Genomic DNA, 19,449 nt, shown 5'->3' with positions numbered 1-19,449 from the left:
GAACCTAAGGATCCCACAAGATCTTTTCAGGCACCCATCACATTTCCCCTTTTCAGCTGATACAAATAGTTCTCAACTTACAACTATAACGGAGTCTACCTATCATAAATTGTGATGATTGTAAATCAGGTGACTCATGTGACCCATCTGATTTTACCAACTTTTTTGAGGCATTCGTTAAGCAAATGCTGCAGTCATAAAACAGTTTGCTATGAGCTGGTTTTGCCCCAAAGTGGAAGCAATGGCAGGTTTTAGCGAAACCATCATAAAATGTACTTATGTGGTTGTGGGATTCTGCAAATGGGTCTTAATGGCATAGACCCCATTTAAGCTGAGTGTTCTGTACCAGCCTGCTACTGGCCCTGCAGAAAAGGCAGGGACAACCCCTTTTACAAGAAGGCAAGAGGCTGGAACTAAGCCTGCCAAATTTAATAACATAAAAACATAAAAAGAGCAAGCAGAGCAAAGAGAGCAAACACGAACCATGAAACAAGAGCTATTCAAACGGTTGCCTTCAGCAAACCAGCCCTCCCACACATTCCCCTTTTAAACAGTTCAGGGCGTGGCTTCTCTCTGCCTCCTTCCGAGGTGCCCCATTGCCTTCCTCTGTTTACTCCTGATTGACTGCCTCCTGCGTTGGGCGTCCTTGAAAAGGGCCAGCTGTGGGTCATCTTCATCCACGCTGTCAGGCTCACACAGCTGGGTCTGCATCGTGACCAGGTGGGAGGGGCCTGGCTGAGGGCTCTGCGGAGCCTCAATATTATTCTCAGCAAGCTCTCCAACACCCCCCTCCTCCTCTGAATCGTCTGACCCAACTGCCGAACCCACAGGCTGACCTGAATCACAACACTGAGGACTAGCTGCATAGGACTTATCTATACTGTTGTGGTGAAAAGGCACTCCTCTAATCCTTTGTTGTAATGGTCTGTGAGCATGTCCTTGAGAGACCTGTGGCAGTAGGAGTAGCTGCAGACTGAACAAAGGTCACATAAGAGCAGTTTAATCTCCAGAAGGAGGGAAGGATCTGGAAATCAACTCAGAAGGGACTTTCCCTAATTCTGGGACTGTAAAGGGGAGTGGGGAGAGATGTACTTGCAGATTTGCAAGATTGATGTCAGCCCTTTGAGGTAGTCCTGACAAGAAGCACCAGCCAGGAGTATTAACTTAAACTTTCTTTCTTTCTTTCTTTCTTTCTTTCTTTCTTTCTTTCTTTCTTTCTTTCTTTCTTTCTTTCTTTCTTTCTTTCTTTCTTTCTTTCTTTCTTTCTTTCGTTTATATACCGCCCTACTCCCGAAGGACTCAGGGCAGTTTACAAGGCAAAATTTAAAAACAATACAATATAAAATTAAAATAAAATTAAATTAAAGTCTAGCCCCCAAAAATTAAAATCACAATTTAAAAACATTAAAACCCCTAAGTCCAGACCAGATAGCTCAAAGAGCCAGGTTTTTAGGTCCCGGCGAAATGAACGAAGGTCGGGGGCAGTCCGGAGTTATGTTGGCAGTTGATTCCATAGGGCAGGCGCGCCCACAGAGAACGCCCTCCCCCTGGGGATCGCCCGTCGGCAATCCTTGACCGGCGGTACCCTGAGGAGGCCCTCCCTGTGGGAGCGCACAGGACGATGGGAAATTGATGCTGGCAGCAGGTGCTCCCTTAGATAATCCGGGGCCATGCCATTTAGGGCTTTATAGGTCATCACCAGCACCTTGAATCTCACCCGGAGGGCAACTGGAAGCCAATGCAGCTCGCGGAGAAGAGTTGTTACATGGGAGTATCGGGAGACTCCCATCACAACTCGCACGGCTGCATTCTGCACCAGCTGAAGCCTCCGAGTGGTCCTCAGGGGCAGCCCCATGTAGAGAGCATTGCAGTAGTCTAGCCGGGAGGTCACGAGCGCATGGGTGACTGTGCGTAGGGCAGGTGAGGTTACAGTAAGAGAATCTTGCTTTGTAAAGGGAGAAGTAGCTATTCTGGCAGCAGAGCTTCCTAGCAGAAAAAATGGGGAAACCTTGACATAACGGAGCTGTTTTTGTGCAGCACAGTCTTGTGGGGAAAAAAAATGTTGTAGGGAAGATAGCATTTGCTTCCCAGGTGCAGAATTCTGTTGAAGGATAAATGTCTGAAAGGGGGGGGGGAGTGGCTTTCTAAAGCTTCTTCTTTCTTTTAAAATATAATTGTTGTTTATAATTGGCCTTTCCCTCTGGGACAAGAAAATCAGGAGAGGGAAGAATTACTTAAAGACTGACGTGGTCTACTGCAAAGCAGGCCACCCTCACGGCGTGGCACTCTTGCAGATGAAATGTAGGGCTTGTCAGTTCAGAGACTCTGAGCTACCTGATTTTTGTTTTGACTTGGCCTTCTTTCTAGCTGTGTGGTATCAGGGCAAAATTGCAGGCAGGCAGGCAGACCAGGGTTTCATGGGGTGGAGGAGCCCAAGGTTTGCTTTTAAGCAGAAAAGCCAAATTCTCCAGGGTTGATGTAGTGGGGAGAGGATGAAGTGGTGGAAAATTATGTTCAAAACAAAAATATTCAGTCCTGTACTACATCTATCAAAATATATGGTAGAGGAGGGAGGGAGAGAGAGAGAGAAAGAAAGAAAGAAAGAAAGAGAAAAAGGAAGGAAGGGAAGGGAGGGAAGGAAGGAAAGAAGGAAGGAAGGAAGGAAGGAAGGAAGGAAGGAAGGAAGGAAGGAAGGAAGGAAGGAAGGAAGGAAGGAATAATGGTTCAGAATCAGTGGGGCAAGGATGATGGGGCTTGATTTAGCCATGATTTCTGGGCTTGTCCCTGCCTTGTTAGGATTAGACATAGACAGCTTTAACACAATTCTCTTAAACACATTGTGCTACTATCCTGATTAAGTCTCTGATCAGTGGTTCTGGCAACACACAATAACATTATCTGGGTCAGAAAACACCATGTTGGGAATACACTTTCTCCAGGAACTGTCTGTTATCCCCTGAGCTGTACAGAAAGTGCTCGACTTACAACTATTTGTGAAGCTGCTCAAAATTACAGTGGCACTGAAAAAGTGAGTAACAAATTTATTTATTTTATTTATTTAATTAAATTTTTATACCACCCTATTCCCGAAGGACTCAGGGCGCTTTACAGGGCAGCATAAAATACAATATAAAAATAGTATAAAATTAAAATAGATTAAATTACTTAAACATGAAATAAATCGGGGCACTTGGCAACCAGCATGCATTTACAATGTCTCAGGGTCATGTGATCGCCATTTGCAACCTTCCCAGTGGTTTCCTATGAACAAAGTCAATGAGGGAAATTGGATTCACTTAATGACCACCTGATCCAGTTAATAATTGCAGTGATTTACTTAACAGTTGGAAAAAATGATTGTAAAATTGGCCGTGACTCACTAACCACCTTGATTAGCAATGGAAATGCGTAAGTTGAGGACTACCTGTGCTGGCATGGCTTCATGACATCTCAGCTTGCCTTCTGTTGCCAAGCATCTGTTCATAGGTGTGCCTGATACTGTCAGACTTGGCCAGTTAGCTTTTAAATGATATTCCAGAATAGAATAGAATAGAATAGAATAGAATAGAATAGAATAGAATAGAATAGAATAGAATAGAATAGAATAGAATAGAATAGAATAGAATTGAATAGAATTGAATAGAATTGAATAGAATTGAATAGAATTGAATAGAATTTGGAATGAAAATTAGAATAGAATAGAATAGAATAGAATAGAATAGAATAGAATAGAATAGAATAGAATAGAATAGAACAGAATAGAACAGATTAGTTTTTCATTGGGTAACTCAAAATGAAAGTAAGTGCTGTCCACAGTGCACACTACACACAAGTAAAAACCACAAATAAGAACATACATTATATACAAATGCCCTTCACATTCTATTCACCGTTGCGCTGCCCCTAATATTGCACTTCAATGTTGCAATTAGCTATTTTCTCTTCATTTCCCCCCCTCCAAAACTGGTAAGAGAAATGGATCTATTGACAAGGGTTATCTCTTCTTGTAACACAGTTGCTTGGATGGGCCATATTAGATCTAGCCAGTGGTAGGATTCAAATGAACAACCGGTTCTCTCTGTGGATGCCGCTTCCGGAAGTCCATTCTGGGCCTGGGCAACAAAAAATTAGCTACCGGTTCTGCCAAAGTGGTGCAAACCGGCTGAATATAAAGAACGGTTGCTGGAATTGGGTATTATCTACTCTAGTCAAATGAAGAGAAGGATGAGGGGTGACATGATAGCAGTCTTCCAATATCTCAGGGGTTGTCACAAAGAAGAGGGAGTCAAGCTATTCTCCAAAGTGCCTGAAGGCAGGACAAGAAGCAACAGATGGAAACTAACCAAAGAGAGAAGCAACCTAGAACTAAGGAGGAATTTCCTAACAATGGGAACAATTAACCAGTGGAACAACCTGCCTCCAGAAGCTGTGAATGCTCCAACACTGGAAGTTTTTAAGAAGAGACTGGACAGCCATTTGCCTGAAATGGTGTAGGGTTTCTTGCCTGAGTAAGGGGTTGGACTAGATGACCTCCAAGGTCCCTTCCAACTTTATTATTATTATTATTACTATTATTACTGTTGTTGTTGTTGTTGTTATAATCCCACCACTGCCTGGATCCTATTTATTCTCACCAAAGGCAACCGTTTAAGTGGCTCTTTTCAATTTGATTGGCCAGAGAGCGAAGGAAAGAATCAGTTCAAGAGTGCTAATTTCATTTTGTAATTTAATAGATCCAAGATGAGAAGCCGGCCTCATTCTCCATCTTTGACCTAGTCTCCAGTTTTTGCAGTGATATTGTCAGCTCTGCTCAGAGTTTTATTTCTTCCACGTGGACCTTCTATCTGCAGGCAGATGATGGAAAAGTAGTCGTGTTTCAGGTAAGTAACGGCAAAAGTGGGATGGGGAAGATTTAGGAAAGGAATAGTACCGTATCTGAGGAACCTAGGTCAGAAAGGAATTAATGGCTAGAATCCTGTTCTGCATTCACATTACTCAGTATATTTAATTACTGACTTAACTCACATTGTTTAGCACAGCACAGCATTGAACCATCAGCTAATTAACAGCATGATCTTGATTTCTGCAATATGTTAAGCCAGGAGAACAAAAATAACCTAACTCAAGATTAATATCAACCAAACTGAATTTGCTGCGCAGGTGCAGGCATTGACATATTATTGAACCTAGCCTGTTCAGATCTCTGGCAAGTGATTTCCCTCTAATTAAATTTTAATTCACAGCACTTACAACTCATCTAATAGAACCAGATTTATGTAAACATACAAACTACATGACTTTGTGGAGGCTCCTCCCTCCCTCCCTCCCTCCCTCTTCCAGTTACTTCCACAACAACATCCCTGTAATGTAGGTTGGGCTGAAAGTTAGTGACTTCAAGTTAGCCAAAGAGTTTCTATGGCTGTGGGTGGAGTTAGTACAATGCCTTAAGCACTCCACCACCCTGGCTTTCTATAGAATTGTAAGGACTTTTTTTTCAACTTTCCAGTCTAGCCTAGAATCCTGGGATTTCTTAGTGGTCTCTTATCTAATACAAATCAGGGCCAACCCAGTGTAGTCCTTAAGACAGACATGTCAAACACAAGGCCCGGGGGCCGGATCCGGCCCGCGAAGTGGTTTCATGCAGCCCGCAAAGCCATCCTGGAAACAGTGAGGGAACGGCCCCCACTGCCTTGGCCCTGGCCCAGAGACCCTCCTTCTGCCAGAGACCCTCAGATCTGTCCCACTCCTGCCCAGGCCCCCATAGGACCCTTGATGCCAACGATGTAGAGCTGGCCACGCCCACCCAGTAGGTCATACACACTCTAGCCACTCCCACCCAGCAAGCCACGCCTACCCAGGCCACACCCACCCGGCCCCTTGTGGGCAACCGCAATGCTGATGCGGCCCTCAATGAAATTGAGTTTGACAGCCCTGCCTTAAGATCATCCAATATTGGTTAGGTGCTGCCACCTGCTGTGACCAAAGCAGATTAAAACCAAAGTAATTCATTAATTTAAAAGTCTTCTTTGAGCTGGGCTCTAGGACAACTCGCTGTGGACATTCCCATAAAAAAAATGGAACATAAATAGGGAAATGGCGGATAATAGTGGTGGATAACATTCATCGCACTGAGTTATCTCACTTGGAATTGTCTTGTGGCAAGTTGTCTCATGGCGAGTTAGCGGCGGTAAGATGGTTGCAGTGAGTTGGACCATTTGAACTGAGCGCCGCTCCTTGTGACTCGTAGACCGTCCATTCATGGCCAAAAGAGTGAGAGCAGGAAAAACTGCAGTCCACTTTTCTCCTGTGGGGGTGGAGCTGTGAGATTTTGAGGCAGAATGGGCACCTTTAGACTTGCAGATGGTGAAAATATGGGTAGTCCTCAAGTTAGGACCATAGTGGAGCCTGCTATCATGGTCATCACTTGCAATGAGCATAAAATGGGTTGGTCAAGTGACTGACCCAATTTTATGGTCTTTTTTGTGATGATCATTAAGCAAACCAATGGTTTGCAATAGAATAGAATAGAATAGAATAGAATAGAATAGAATAGAATAGAATAGAATAGAATAGAATAGAAATTGGAATGAAAGGAATAGAATAGAATAGAATAGAATAGAATAGAATAGAATAGAATAGAATAGAATAGAATAGAATAGAATAGAATAGAATAGAGCAGAGCAGAGCAGAGCAGAGCAGAGCAGAGCAGAGCAGAGCTGGAAGAGATCTTGGAGGTCTTCTAGTCCAGCCCCTTGCTCAAGCAGGAAATAGATGTGGTTTCATTGGAAACTCAGTTTCTGGCAAAACCATCATAAAACATGATCATGTGACCATGGGACACTGCAAGCGGTCAGGTTCCTGAAATGCAGTCATGTGATTGTGGGGTGGCCCAACTGTCAAAACTACATATCCAGATCATACATAACCCCAGGAGGGTCCATCGGAACTTTGAACGGTTGCTAAGCCACTGGTCATAAGTCAAGGATACGTCTACCCAATTTCCTCCTTGAAACCTCATCACAAAGTGGAGTCTAACCTTGCCCACCTTTCGAGTGCAACTATCAACCTCCAGCTCCAATATCTAAATCAGGGGTCTTCAAACTTGGCCCTTTTATGACTTGCGGACTTCAACTCCCAGAATTCCTCACGTGCCTGGCTGAGGAATTCTGGGAGTTGAAGTCCACAAGTCATAAAAGGGCCAAGTTTGAAGAGCCCTGATCTAAATAAAAGTCCAGGATTATTTTCATTGCTGAAAAAACATACTGTTTTATTGACTACGTGGCATGGTATATAGGCAAAAGAAAACTAACTCTAAAATCCCAAGACATCCAATCATAGCACCTAACAATGACATTCCCAGCCCAACCCCTCCCCCAGATGTCCACGTAGCTCATGTGAACACATTCTCTTTGTTATGAGAACTGCCTGTTCCTTTCTTCACACCTGCTAGAATGTCCTTGAAAAGTTTCCAGACAGCCTTCTCTCAGCAAACTTCGGAAGAACTGGGGAGGTTTCGTTTCTCCAACAAACCCAGACAAAAGCCTCATTCCCGCCCCCCCTCCACTCGCCCTGCCCCCTTTTACTGGCAAGATGAAAACAAAGAGACATGTAGTAGCTGCCAAATCGTCACTCTTGACAGCAACCTGCAGGATGCCAAACTTACCCTAGCTAGCCCTTCCTTTGAGCCAAAGGCAGCTGTCCACTGCAGGTTTAAGCCTCCAGAAGACACGGTCCTTAAAGCTGTAGGAACACACGGTCTGGAACGTGGTTTATGTGATTACGTTTGCCTGGGGCACCCTCATCAGAACGCCAGCTCTCTTTAAACAAGATACAGTAGATTTGGAAGAACTCCAGAACCTCCCTGATGTCACCGCTGTGACAAACCAAACGGAAGCCATTTTCATTTTGTCTTCGTTGCCACATTTTTAGTTAGAGATTTAGACGAAGGAAGCTGAGGTGGTGGTGCTGTAGTTCTCAGCTAGCCCAAACAATTCATATGTGTGTGAACCCAGGTCAGTGCCGATAACGTTTTTGGCGGGCTGAAGAGCTGGCAGGAGAGCCCACATTTGCAACAACTGGTGGATGTGATTTATGACAGCAAATTAGCGTGGGAATTGCAACTGTAACTGTGTAACGGGGGGGGGGGGGGAGGAATTTTAGTTTTGCCAATGCTTTGTTTCCAAATAAAAATGTTTTCTAAGGAAGAAAGTTTTTCCCGGAAGTTCCTTTAACAATTTTCATGTGTCGGAACCATGACACCTGAATGCTTACGTGCTTTTTTACCTTTCTTTGACAGTCACAGCCAGAAGTGGAGTATCCAGTTCCTGAGGCCCAGGCACCCAAATCAGAGGTTTCGGAGAAGACTTGGACAGACTCAGCCCCCAACACCTTGAAGCCACACACAGGTAATGTGACGAATCAGGATGAATATGAGCCGGGCAAAGGCAGATTTAAACTGTCCATCAAAGATAATGATGGATACCACTTTCAACTCTTTTAAAAAGCAGACTTCAAAACCAGTGGCTTGTCAGTGATTTCTATGAGTCTTGGTGGTTAATGACTCTCTAAAACAATATTTCTCAACTTTGGCATCTCTTAAGATGTGTGTACTTCAACTTCCAGAATTCCTCAGCCAGCTATGCTGGCAAGTTGGGAGTTGCAGTAATTCTGGGAGTTGAAGTCCTCATATTTTAAAGGTGACATGGTTAAGAAACACGACTAGAATGCAGACTTGTTCTTAGCTTCGAAGTCGTGTCCGACCCATCGCGACCCCATGGACAACGTTCCTCCAGGCCTTCCTGTCCTCTACCATCTTCTGGAGTCCATTTAAGCTCACACCTACTGCTTCAGTGACTCCATCCAGCCACCTCATTCTCTGTCGTCCCCTTCTTCTATTGCCCCCAATCTTTCCCAGCATTAGGCTCTTCTCCAGTGAGTCCTTCCTTCTCATTAGGTGGCCAAAGTATTTGAGTTTCAACTTGAGGATCTGGCCTTCTAAAGAGCAGTCAGGGTTGATCTCCTCTAGGACTGACCGGTTTGATCGCCTTGCAGTCCAAGGGACTCGCAGGAGACTTCTCCAGCACCATACAGTAGTTCAAAGGCCTCAATTCTTTGGCGCTCAGCCTTTCTTATGGTCCAACTTTCACTGCCATACATTGCAACTGGGAAGACCATAGCCTTGACTATACCCTGACTTGTTGACAGGGTGATGTCTCTGCTTTTTAGTGTGCCATCTAGATTTGCCATAGCTTTCCTCCTGAAGAGCAAGCGTCTTTTAATTTCTTGGCTACAGCCCCCATCTGCAGTGATCTTGGAACCCAGGAAAATAAAATCTGTCACTACCTCCATTTCTTCCCCATCTGTTTGCCAGGAATTGAGAGGGCCGGATGCCATGATCTTGGTTTTCTTAATGTTTAGTTTCAAGCGAACTTTTGCACTCTCCTTCTTCACCTGCAACAAGAGGCTCTTTAGTTCTTCTTCACTTTCTGCCATTAGAGTGGTATCATCTGCATATCTTAGGTTGTTGATATTTCTCCCGGCAATCTTAATTCCAACTTTTGATTCATCTAGCCCTGCCTTTCTCATGATGTGCTCTGCATATAAGTTAAATAGGCAGGGCGACAGTATACAGCCTTGCTGGACTCCTTTCCCAATCAGTGGTTCCGTGTCCAGTTCTCACTGTTGCCTCTTGACCCGCATATAGGTTTCTCAAGAGACAAATAAGATGGTCTGGTACTCCCATCTCTTTAAGAACTTGCCACAGTTTGTTGTGATCCACACAATCAAAGGCTTTAGCATAGTCAATGAAGCAGAAGTAGATGTTTTTCTGGAACTCCCTAGCTATCTCCATGATCCAGCATATGTTGGCAATTTGATCTCTAGTTCCTTTGCCTCTTCGAAATCTTGCCTGTACTTCTGGTAATTCTCGATCCACATACTGCTGGAGTCTAGCTTGTAGGATTTTAAGCATAACTTTACTAGCATGTGAAATGAGTGCAATTGTGCAATAGTTTGAACATTCTTTCACACTGCCTTTCTTTGGAATTGGAATGTAAACTGATCTTTTCCATTCCTGTGGCCACTGTTGAGTTTTCCAAATTTGCTGGCAAATTAAATGTAGAACTTTTACTGCATCGTCTTTTAAGATTTTGAATAGCTCAGCTGGAATACTGTCACCTCCACTAGCTTTGTTGTTGCTCAGCTTTTCTCAGGCACACTTCACATTCTAGGATGTCTGGCTCGAGGTCAGTGACCACCTCATCATGGTTATCAGGGACATTAAGCTGATTCTTGTATAGTTCTTCTATGTAATTTTGCCACCTCTTCTTAATCTCTTCTGCCTCTGTTAGGTCCCTGCCATTTTGGTCCTTTATCATGCCCATTTTTGCATTAAACGTTCCCTTCATCTCTCCAATTTTCTTGAAGAGATCTCTGGTCCTCCCTATTCTATTGTTTTCTTCTATTTCTTTGCACTGTTCATTTAAGAAGGCATTCTTATATCTTCTAGCTATTCTCTGGAATTCAATTGGGCATATCTTTCTTTTTCTCCCTTGCCTTTCGCTTCCCTCCTTTCCTCAGCTATTTGCAAAGCTTCCTCAGACAGCCATTTTGCTTTCTTGCATTTCTTTTTCTTTGGGATGGTTTTGGTTGCTACCTGTTGTACAATGTTGCAAACCTCTGTCCATAGTTCTTCAGGCACTCTGTCTTTCAGATCTAATTCCTTAAATCTATTTGTCACCTCTACTGTATATTCAACAGGGATATGATTTAATTTATACCTGAGTGGCCTAGTGCTTTTTCCTACTTTCTTCAGTTTAAGCCTAAACTTTGCAATGAGAAGCTCATGGTCTGAGCCACAAAACAAGCTCCTGGTCTTGTTTTTACTGACTGTATAGAGCTTCTCCATCTTTGGCTGCAAAGCACATAGTGAATCTGATTTCTGTGTTGACCATCTGGTGATGTCCATGTGTAGAGCCGTCTCTTGGGTTATTGGAAAAGAGCGTTTGCTATGACCATCATATTCTCTTGACAAAATTCTATCAGCCTGTGCCCTGCTTCATTTTGTACTCCAAGGCCAAACTTGCCTGTTATTCTGGTTATCTTTTGGCTTCCTATTTTAGCATTCCAATCCCCCAAGATGATAAGGACATCATTTTTTTGTGTTCTATAAGGTGCTGTAGGGCTTCATAGAACTGGTCAATTTCATCCTCTTCAGCACCGGTGGTTGGGGCATAGACTTGGACTACTGTGATAATGAATGATTTGCCTTGGATTCGAACTGAGATCATTCTGTCATTTTGAGGATTGTATCCCAGTATTGCTTTTCCTACTCTTTTATTGACTATGAAGGCTACTCCATTTCTTCTGAGGGATTCTTGCCCGCAGTAGTATACCTGATGGTCATCTGAATTAAATTCACCCATTCCTGTCCATTTTAGTTCGCTGATTCCTAAGATGTCGGTGTTCAGTCTTGTCATCACTTGTTTGACCACGTCCAGCTTGCCTTGATTCATGGATCTTACATTCCAGGTTCCTATGGAGAAAAAATCTTTACAGCATCGGATTTTCCTTTCACCACCAGACACAACCACAGCTGAGCGTCCTTTCGGCTTTGGCCCAGTCGCTTCATTCTTTCTGGCGCTACTAGTACTAGCCCTCTGCTCTTCCCCAGTAGCATATTGGACGCCTTCCGACCTGAGGGGCTCATCTTCCAGCGTCATATCGTTTTGCCTTTTGGAACTGTCCATAGGGTTTTCATGGCAAAGATACTGGAGTGGGTTGCCATTTCCTTCTCCAGTGGATCACGTTTTGTCAGAACTCTCTGCTATGACCTGTCCATCTTGGGTGGCCCTGCACGGCATAGCTCATAGCTTCATTGAATTACGCAAGCCTCTTTGCCACAACAAGGCAGTAATCCATGAAGGGGAGAATGCAGACTAGCATCCATTAAATCTTTGCTGTTGGGCAGCAACAGCAGAAAATACTGCCCTGTCCAAGGCTGTTGCCTCCTGAATTTCTTCGGTTGGCCACCAAATTCAGTGATTTGGATGAGGGGATAGATGGGGAACTCATCAAATTTGCAGATGACACCAAGCTGGCAGGAATAGCCAACGCTCCAGAAGATACTTAAGATACAGGAGGATCTGGACAAACTGGGTGCTATCTAACAAAATGAAATTCAATGGTGAAAAAAGTAAGGTTCCACATTTAGGCAGGAAAAACCAAATGTACAGGTATAGTATAGGTGGTACCTTGCTCAGTAGTCGTAACTGTGAGAGGGATCTCGAGTCCTAGTGGACAATCACTTAAATATGAGCCAGCAGTGTGCTGCAGCTGCCAAAAAACCCCAACCCAGTAGAATCAAGATCACGTGACATGTTAATACCACTTTATAACGCCTTGGTAAGGCCACACTTGGAATACTCCATCCAGTTTTGGTCCCCACAACGTAAAAAAACATGCTGAGACACTAGAAAGAGTGCAGAGAAGATCAATAAGGATGATTAGGGGACTGGAGGCTAAAACATATAAAGAACAGTTGCTGGAATTGGGTATGTCCAGTTTAATGAAGAGAAAGGTGAGGGGTGACATGATAACAGTGTTTCAATACCTCAGGGGCTGCCCCAAAGAAGAGGGAGTCAAGCTATTCTCCAAAACACCTGAAGGCAGGACAAGAAGCAATGGATGGAAACTAGTCAAGGAGAGATGCAACCTAGAACTAAAGAGAAATTTCCTGACAGTTAGAACAATTATTCAGTGGAATAACTTGCCTCCATAAGTTGTGAATGCTCCAACATTGGAAGTTTTTAAGAAGAGACTGGACAACCATTAGTCTGAAATGGTATAGCAGGGGGTTGGACTAGAAGACCTCCAAGTCCCTTCCAACTATTCTGTTCCATTCCGTTCCGTTCCATATTTTCTATTCTATTCTATTCTATTCCTATTCCTATTCCTATTCTATTCCAGGGCTTTTCAACCTTTTCACCCACTGTACCACTTTTAGGATATGGCAACATCCAAGTACCACCAGTCGCCTAGCAAGGTGCCAATAACTTGATGACCAAAAAAAGGAAAAAAGTGATGAAGTACAGGTAGTCCTCAACATACAACAGTTCGCTTAGTGACTGTTCGAAGTTACAATGGCACTGAAAAAAGTGCCCCCCAAGTCACAGCCAAGCAAGACACCTGTCTGCCCACCCGGCGGCGCTCTTCCTCCTGTCAGAGGTTTTCATTGTTGTGGTCATTTCTGTTGAGGATTGGCAGCGGGGATGGGGTGGGGGGGGTGTTTGGTTTTTATTTCCCCCCCCACTGGGTGGTTGTAGCAGGTTTTGGTCACTTCACATGACCCTGGGACACTGTGACCGTCATAAATATGAATCAGTTGCCAAGCATCCGAATGTAAATCACAAGACCCTGGAGATGCTGCAACGTTCCAGCTGATCGGCGCTTCTTCTGGGCTCAGCAGAAGCACCAGGATCAGCGCCAAGCTCCAACTGGAGCCTGGCACTGATCCTGGTGCTTCTGCTGAGCCCTGACAGCCCTGCAGCTCCAGCCGTCTCTCGCTCAGGCTTGTGCGGTGCTGTCACCAGTTCAGCTCATTCCCCTCCCCCACGAACACTTTTCTAGGATGGTCACGTACCACCTGCCAGGTGCCAATGTACCACAGGTGGTACCCGTACCACTGGTTGAAAAGCCCTGTTCTATTCTATTCTATTTTATTCTCTATGCTATTCACAGCCTGCTGGGCCAATTCAGCTTAAATTTTCCCATTCTTACAATCTTGGGCGTTTCAAAGAATTCCCTGTGACACCACTGCTCGGTGAGCTGCATTGCTTACCAGTCTGTTTCCAGGTGCAATTCAAGGGGTTGGTGGTCACCTTTAAAGCCCTTCATGGCATGGATCCAGGTTACTTGAGGGAACATCTCACCCCATTGGGATTGCCCCATATCACTTGTGCTGGCAGAGGTTCCCATCAGCCCGAGTATTCCAGCTGGCCGGTTCTTATAATAATAATAATAAAGTTGGAAGGGACCTTGGAGGTCATCTAGTCCAACCCCCTGCTCAGGCAGGAAACCCTATACCAGGGGTAGGCAACCTTGGCTCTTTTATGACTCATGGACTTCAACTCCCAGAATTCCTGAGTGAGCCAAGCTGGCTCAGGAATTCTGGGAGTTGAAGTCCATGAGTCATAAAAGAGCTGAGGTTGCCTACCCCTGCCCTATACCATTGCAGACAAATGGCTGTCCAGTCTCTTCTTAAAAACTTCCAGTGTCCAGGAGGAGGGCCTTCTCTGCTGTGGCTCCTGCTTTTTGGAACATCTTACCCCACAACGTGAGATTGCCCCCCCCATCCTATCATAACGGCCTAAAGACATGGCTCTGCCAGTCAACCTGGGGATCCAGTGGGGGATCAGCTCAGTGGAGGTGGTTGATTGAGTAGTAACAGATCCCACCTCCCCACCCACCCCTCACTGCGCTCCCGCCCTCCCTCCCCATGTGTCTTTGGCTTTAAGGTTTCTTTTTTTGTTGTTTTAAATAAGATTTAATTGTAAGCCACCCATGGGAAGATGGGCAGCCAATAAATTTTAAATATAAATAAATAAACTTGCGAGTGCCTGGCTCTTTGTAACCTGCTTCTCTTGTTTCCTTTTTTATTTTTCTTATTTCTTAACGTTTTATTTATTTTATTTTCAGGCCTTCAGGAGAAATTGGAGAAACCTCCGATCGAAGAGCCCAAGAGTCCAGCCCCAGCCCCAGCCCAGCCCGTGGTGGAGTCTCAGATGCCTCTGGAGCACGATTTCCTGGGTTGCATGTCCAAGTAATACCGCTCTGTGTTTTTTTTTTAATCTTGTGGTTTAGAATTTAGGAAGACGGGGAAAACTGAGGAAGTCGGGGAATGAAATTGTACTTGGATTGGATCAGATGCAAAAAAAATTGTGGGTGAAGCTGACCGTGGGGGCAGGGTAAGCCAAATGTCTTCATTTGGTTTGAGGAAAGCGTTGTTTTCCCACACTTTTCCTCCCCCCCCCCTGTTTTCTTTCCTCTGCATTAAATTCATCCAGGCAGCCTTTGACTTACAAGCATTCATTTAGTGACTGTTTTTTTCGTCATATGACCATAGGGATGCAGCTACGGTCGTAAAGTCTGAAAAGCCATCATAACTTCTTTTCAGCGCCGTTGTAACTTTGACTGGTCACTAAATGAATGCTTGTAAGTCCATGGTTGTATTATAACTTTTAAAATAAAATAAAAATAATATTGGCCAGCTGCCCTTTGGTTTTCTAGCTTAGTCCATATTGGACGACCGACACCAGTAAATTTATTTGGGGGTGGGTTTTTTTTTCTTTTTCTGTTTTAATTTTTTTCATTTATTAGTTCTCTTTATTTTCATGGTTTCTTTATTAGGTATAATTTAGTTCATCTTTTGTAGTATTGTTGAGATGTATTTTCTTTTAAAAAAAATTAAGAACTCGGGTTGATAGCTCTGACGGTATGACCGAAGCTCCATCTATATATTTTTTTAATACGCATCAATGTAGATTAAAAAACAGACGGAGCTTCGATTGCCCAGTTGCCATCACCATCTCCACTTTTCTGATCCTCCCTTTCAGACACTCCTAGTTAGATTATATCCCTAATTAAACAGCAAAAGCTCTGTGAAATGTTAAATAAAGAATAAAACATGGGCAGAAGTACCAATTAGAAATCAACAGTTAATCAGCACTCAGAAGTAAGGCAAAAATCTTCATCCATGTACAGATGTATTACATTTTTATCGGCCTTTATAGCTTTAGATATTTACTGAAGGCAGTGAATATACCTAACACACCCTCCTCCTCCTATTTTCCCCACAACAACCCTATGAGGAGGTTTGGGCTGAGAGAGTGTGATTGACCCAGTCACCCAGCCAGCTTTCATGCCCAAGATGGGACTAGAACTCCCAGCCTCCTGGTGATTGGCCCAAAGTCACCCAGCTGGCTTTCATGCCCGAGGTGGGACTAGAACTTCCAGTCTCCTGGTGATTGGCCCAAAGTCACCCAGCCGGCTTTCATGCCCGAGGTGGGACTAGAACTCCCAGCCTCCTATTGATTGGCCCAAAGTTACCCAGCTTGCCTTTCATACCCAAGGTGGGACTAGAACTCCCAGTCTCCTGGTGATTGGCTCAAAGTCACCCAGCCAACTTTTCTGCCTAAGGCAGGACTAGAACTCATTGACTCCTGGTTTCTAGGCCAACATTTATTTACTAGCAACATTGGCTCAACACATATAAATGGGGTTACATGTATTCCCCTTTTCCATCCGCCCATGGTAATTTTGTGGCCTCTTTTTGGCGGGTGGGGGGGCTGCTTCTGGGTGATACAGGCGTTCGGGGCTGCCCCGCTGGATTCTGGCTGCTTGTCTCTTCCTTTCCATCATGGTGATGCTCTGGCTGAGTTGCGCCAGTTTGGTGACTGCGCCGGATCAACATGTCAAGACTCAGGTAGGGAGAAATGAATAAGTGGTGGGTCCTTTCTGTAGCTCTGTTGATCACTGTAGAATAAGACTTTTTTTCCAGGACTTTTGAGGAATTTGGATTGCATGAACTCTGGTTCTGTAGATCAGGAAAACAAGTAGGGAGGGTGCTTCGGCCCCTGACTTTTTCCAAAAATCATTTTATCAATCTTTAAGTACCCAAAGAGGCACTATTGTTTTCTTTGGCAACAGGTTAATCTGTCAGTCCCTTTGGGAAATTAAAGTGTTTGATGCATTCAGAAGGAATTAGGTACCTTTTATTATCAATTTTAATAACTAATCAATGTATTCTAACATTTTTGCTCTCAAATACACACATAGTCCTTGGATTATGACCCTTCATTCAGCGACTATTCAAAGTTACGACAGCCCTAAATGAATGATACTTATGGTTAGTCCTCATCATTCTGGCTGTTGCAGCACCCTCATGGTGATGTGATTGTGATCTAGGCACCTGGATTGTGATTATGCTGTTGCAGCAAGTCACAGTCATGTGATCCTGGTTTCCGACCTTCCTTGACCACTTCCTGCAAGCAGAGTCATTGGGGAAGCCAGCAGGAAGTTGAAAATTGCTATCACGTGAGATCCTCACTTAGCAACCTGTAGAGTCTTCATTTAACAACAGCAATGAGGACTGCTGGAAACGCTCTCGCTTTCAATGCCAAAAATGTTATTCATCATTTGAACCTACAGCGAGTCATAATCTCCTTGCTGGTAGACGATCTTGTAAAAAAAACAAAACCCCACGCAATATTTGTGAAGTGCAGTGCAGCAAAGCACAATAAAATGACATATCCTGTTATTTAGTTAGTTATTTATGTTGGAATTGCTCCCAAACGTCTTAAAAGGTACTTTGAGGATAGCAATAGCCATAGCGCTTATATATTGCTCCATTGTGCTTTACAGCACTCTCTGAGCTGTTTACACTGTTAGCATGTTGCCCCCAACAATCTGGGTCCTCATTTTTCAACCTCGGAAGGATGGAAGGCTGAGTCAACCTTGAGCCATTCAGGATCAAACTCCTGGCTGTGGGCAGAATTAGCCTGCAGTACTGCATTCTAACCAGTGTGCCACCAGGGCTCATGGTAGGAAGGGAAGGGAATTCTGGGAAACATAGACAGAATGCAGCTATGAGGTAACGTATTGGCTACTCCCCTTCATACAATTATAGGTAGTTCTCAACTTATGGCCACAATTGGGATCAGCATTTCTGTTTTATAAGCAAGGCAATTGTTAAATGAATTAATCCCAATTTTGTGATCTTTTTGCCAGGGTTATTAAGCAAATTACTGTAATTGTTAAATGAATTGTGGGATCCTTAAGTGACTCTGGCTTCCCCCATTGACTTTTCTTGTGGGGAGCCAGCTGGGAAGGTTGCAAATGGTGATCACATGGCACTGGAATGCTGTCACAACTGTTGTAAATACATACTGCTTGCCAAGCACCCAAATTTTGATCAGGTAACTGCTGATGCTGCAATGGTCATAAGGGCAAAGGCTAACCATCAATCATTTTTTCAGTGTGGCTAAATGAATGGTTGCGAGCCCTGACTGTATAGAGTTGGAAGGCACTGCAAGAGAGTCCTCTAGTCCAGGGGTCTCCAACCTTGGCAACTTTACGACGTGTGGAGTTCAACTCCCAGAATTCCTCAGCCAGCCTTGGGGAATTCTGGGAATTGAAGTCCACCGGTCTTAAAGTTGCCAAGGTTGGACACTCCTGAATTAAAGAATCCTCAAGAAGCAGCATATAGAAGGAGAACTATACGCTGACTTTCAATGACAGCGCAGCCGTTTTTTGGGGGGGTTTTTTTTGGTAACTCCCTGTATCTTTCCTTCTAGCCCCTGAGCATCAATGGAGACAAAGAGTACCTGGAAGACCTAGACGGACCTGTGCCCTATTCCTTACGCCCCGTCATTGCTGTGGCCATCTGTCCCGCGGAGGAGAACAAGGAAGCAGGCCTACTGCCGGTCAAGGTGGATTTAGACAAGACTGTCCTCTAAGGGCCTGCCCCTGCCCCCAGTCTCCAGTCCTCTTAATGCCCCATCCGCCTCTCCCCCTCCTCCTGAGTTCCTCTGAACAACCTTCCATGATGCTTCCCAGCTCCCCCCATAGCACATTTTGTCACCGCTCTTTCATCCAGGAAGGTCGTGAGAAGCCCAGCAGTTTTCTGCAAGACTATGCTGGAACATCCACGTTTGTGTCCTTTCACCAGCAGCACCACTTTGGTTGTTGAGAAAGAGTGGGCTAGAGAGACCCTGACTCTCAAATGCTGCCACTGCTTTTGTGACGTTTGAAACGAACAAGCCCTGGTTGCCCCCAGCATAAGGTCCTGAGATTGGCTAGGGGGATTTGGGGAAATTTGCTTCACTTTACTGAACAAGGCTGGGTGATTCCCTGTCCCTCTGCCTCAACACCAGTGGGGAGCTGCTGCTTATCCTGGTCTTCTTTTGTCTAAAAGAATTGGGGAGGGGGGCCCTTAATGGGGTGATGCCTGCTTTTTATCTGAGCTTTGGTGGGAATACAACAGGCAGAAAAGCCGAGGGTTGCTGATCATGAAAAGCTTGCTGTTTTTCTGTGCCCTGATTTGCCTGACAGACCAGGATAGGGTTCAGTGGATCATGATTTCCCAAGAAGCCACAACTACCTAGGTTGGCACACTGCATGAAACCCTTGCCTATTTGAGCAGCTGAGTTTAGTTTAATATTTACTAAATAAATTTATATGGCCACCCATTTCACTTGAACATGACTTTGAGCGGCATACAACCAACACTTAATATCATCGCTGTTTGAAAAAAAAAACACCTTAAGCATTCGAATGAAAGTAGGATTGAAAGAGAGAACATCTAGCTAAACACAATATAACCATCCTATAGGCTCCTGATGGGATCCCCAAGCCCCATCTTGAAAATCCAAATTTTCAGGGCTTTCCGAAAGA

The 19,449-nt window shown here is 44.3% G+C and overlaps 1 protein-coding gene across 1 annotated transcript in view; it reads left to right on the top strand.

The window, feature by feature from the left end:
• TMEM59L (transmembrane protein 59 like) overlaps positions 1-19,449 on the top strand; it is a 39,095-nt gene extending 19,646 nt beyond the window's left edge. The window contains exons 4-8 of the mRNA XM_083364374.1: positions 4,734-4,880; positions 8,297-8,405; positions 14,695-14,818; positions 16,363-16,480; positions 18,351-19,449. Coding sequence (XP_083220500.1) covers positions 4,734-4,880; positions 8,297-8,405; positions 14,695-14,818; positions 16,363-16,480; positions 18,351-18,512 — 660 coding nt within the window. The 3' untranslated portion in view covers positions 18,513-19,449. The remainder of the gene's footprint in view (positions 1-4,733; positions 4,881-8,296; positions 8,406-14,694; positions 14,819-16,362; positions 16,481-18,350) is intronic.

This window comes from Vipera ursinii (assembly GCF_947247035.1).
Source record: "Vipera ursinii genome assembly, chromosome: 1".
Taxonomy (NCBI): Eukaryota; Metazoa; Chordata; class Lepidosauria; order Squamata; family Viperidae; genus Vipera; species Vipera ursinii.
This window is presented reverse-complemented; position numbering and strand designations above follow the sequence as displayed.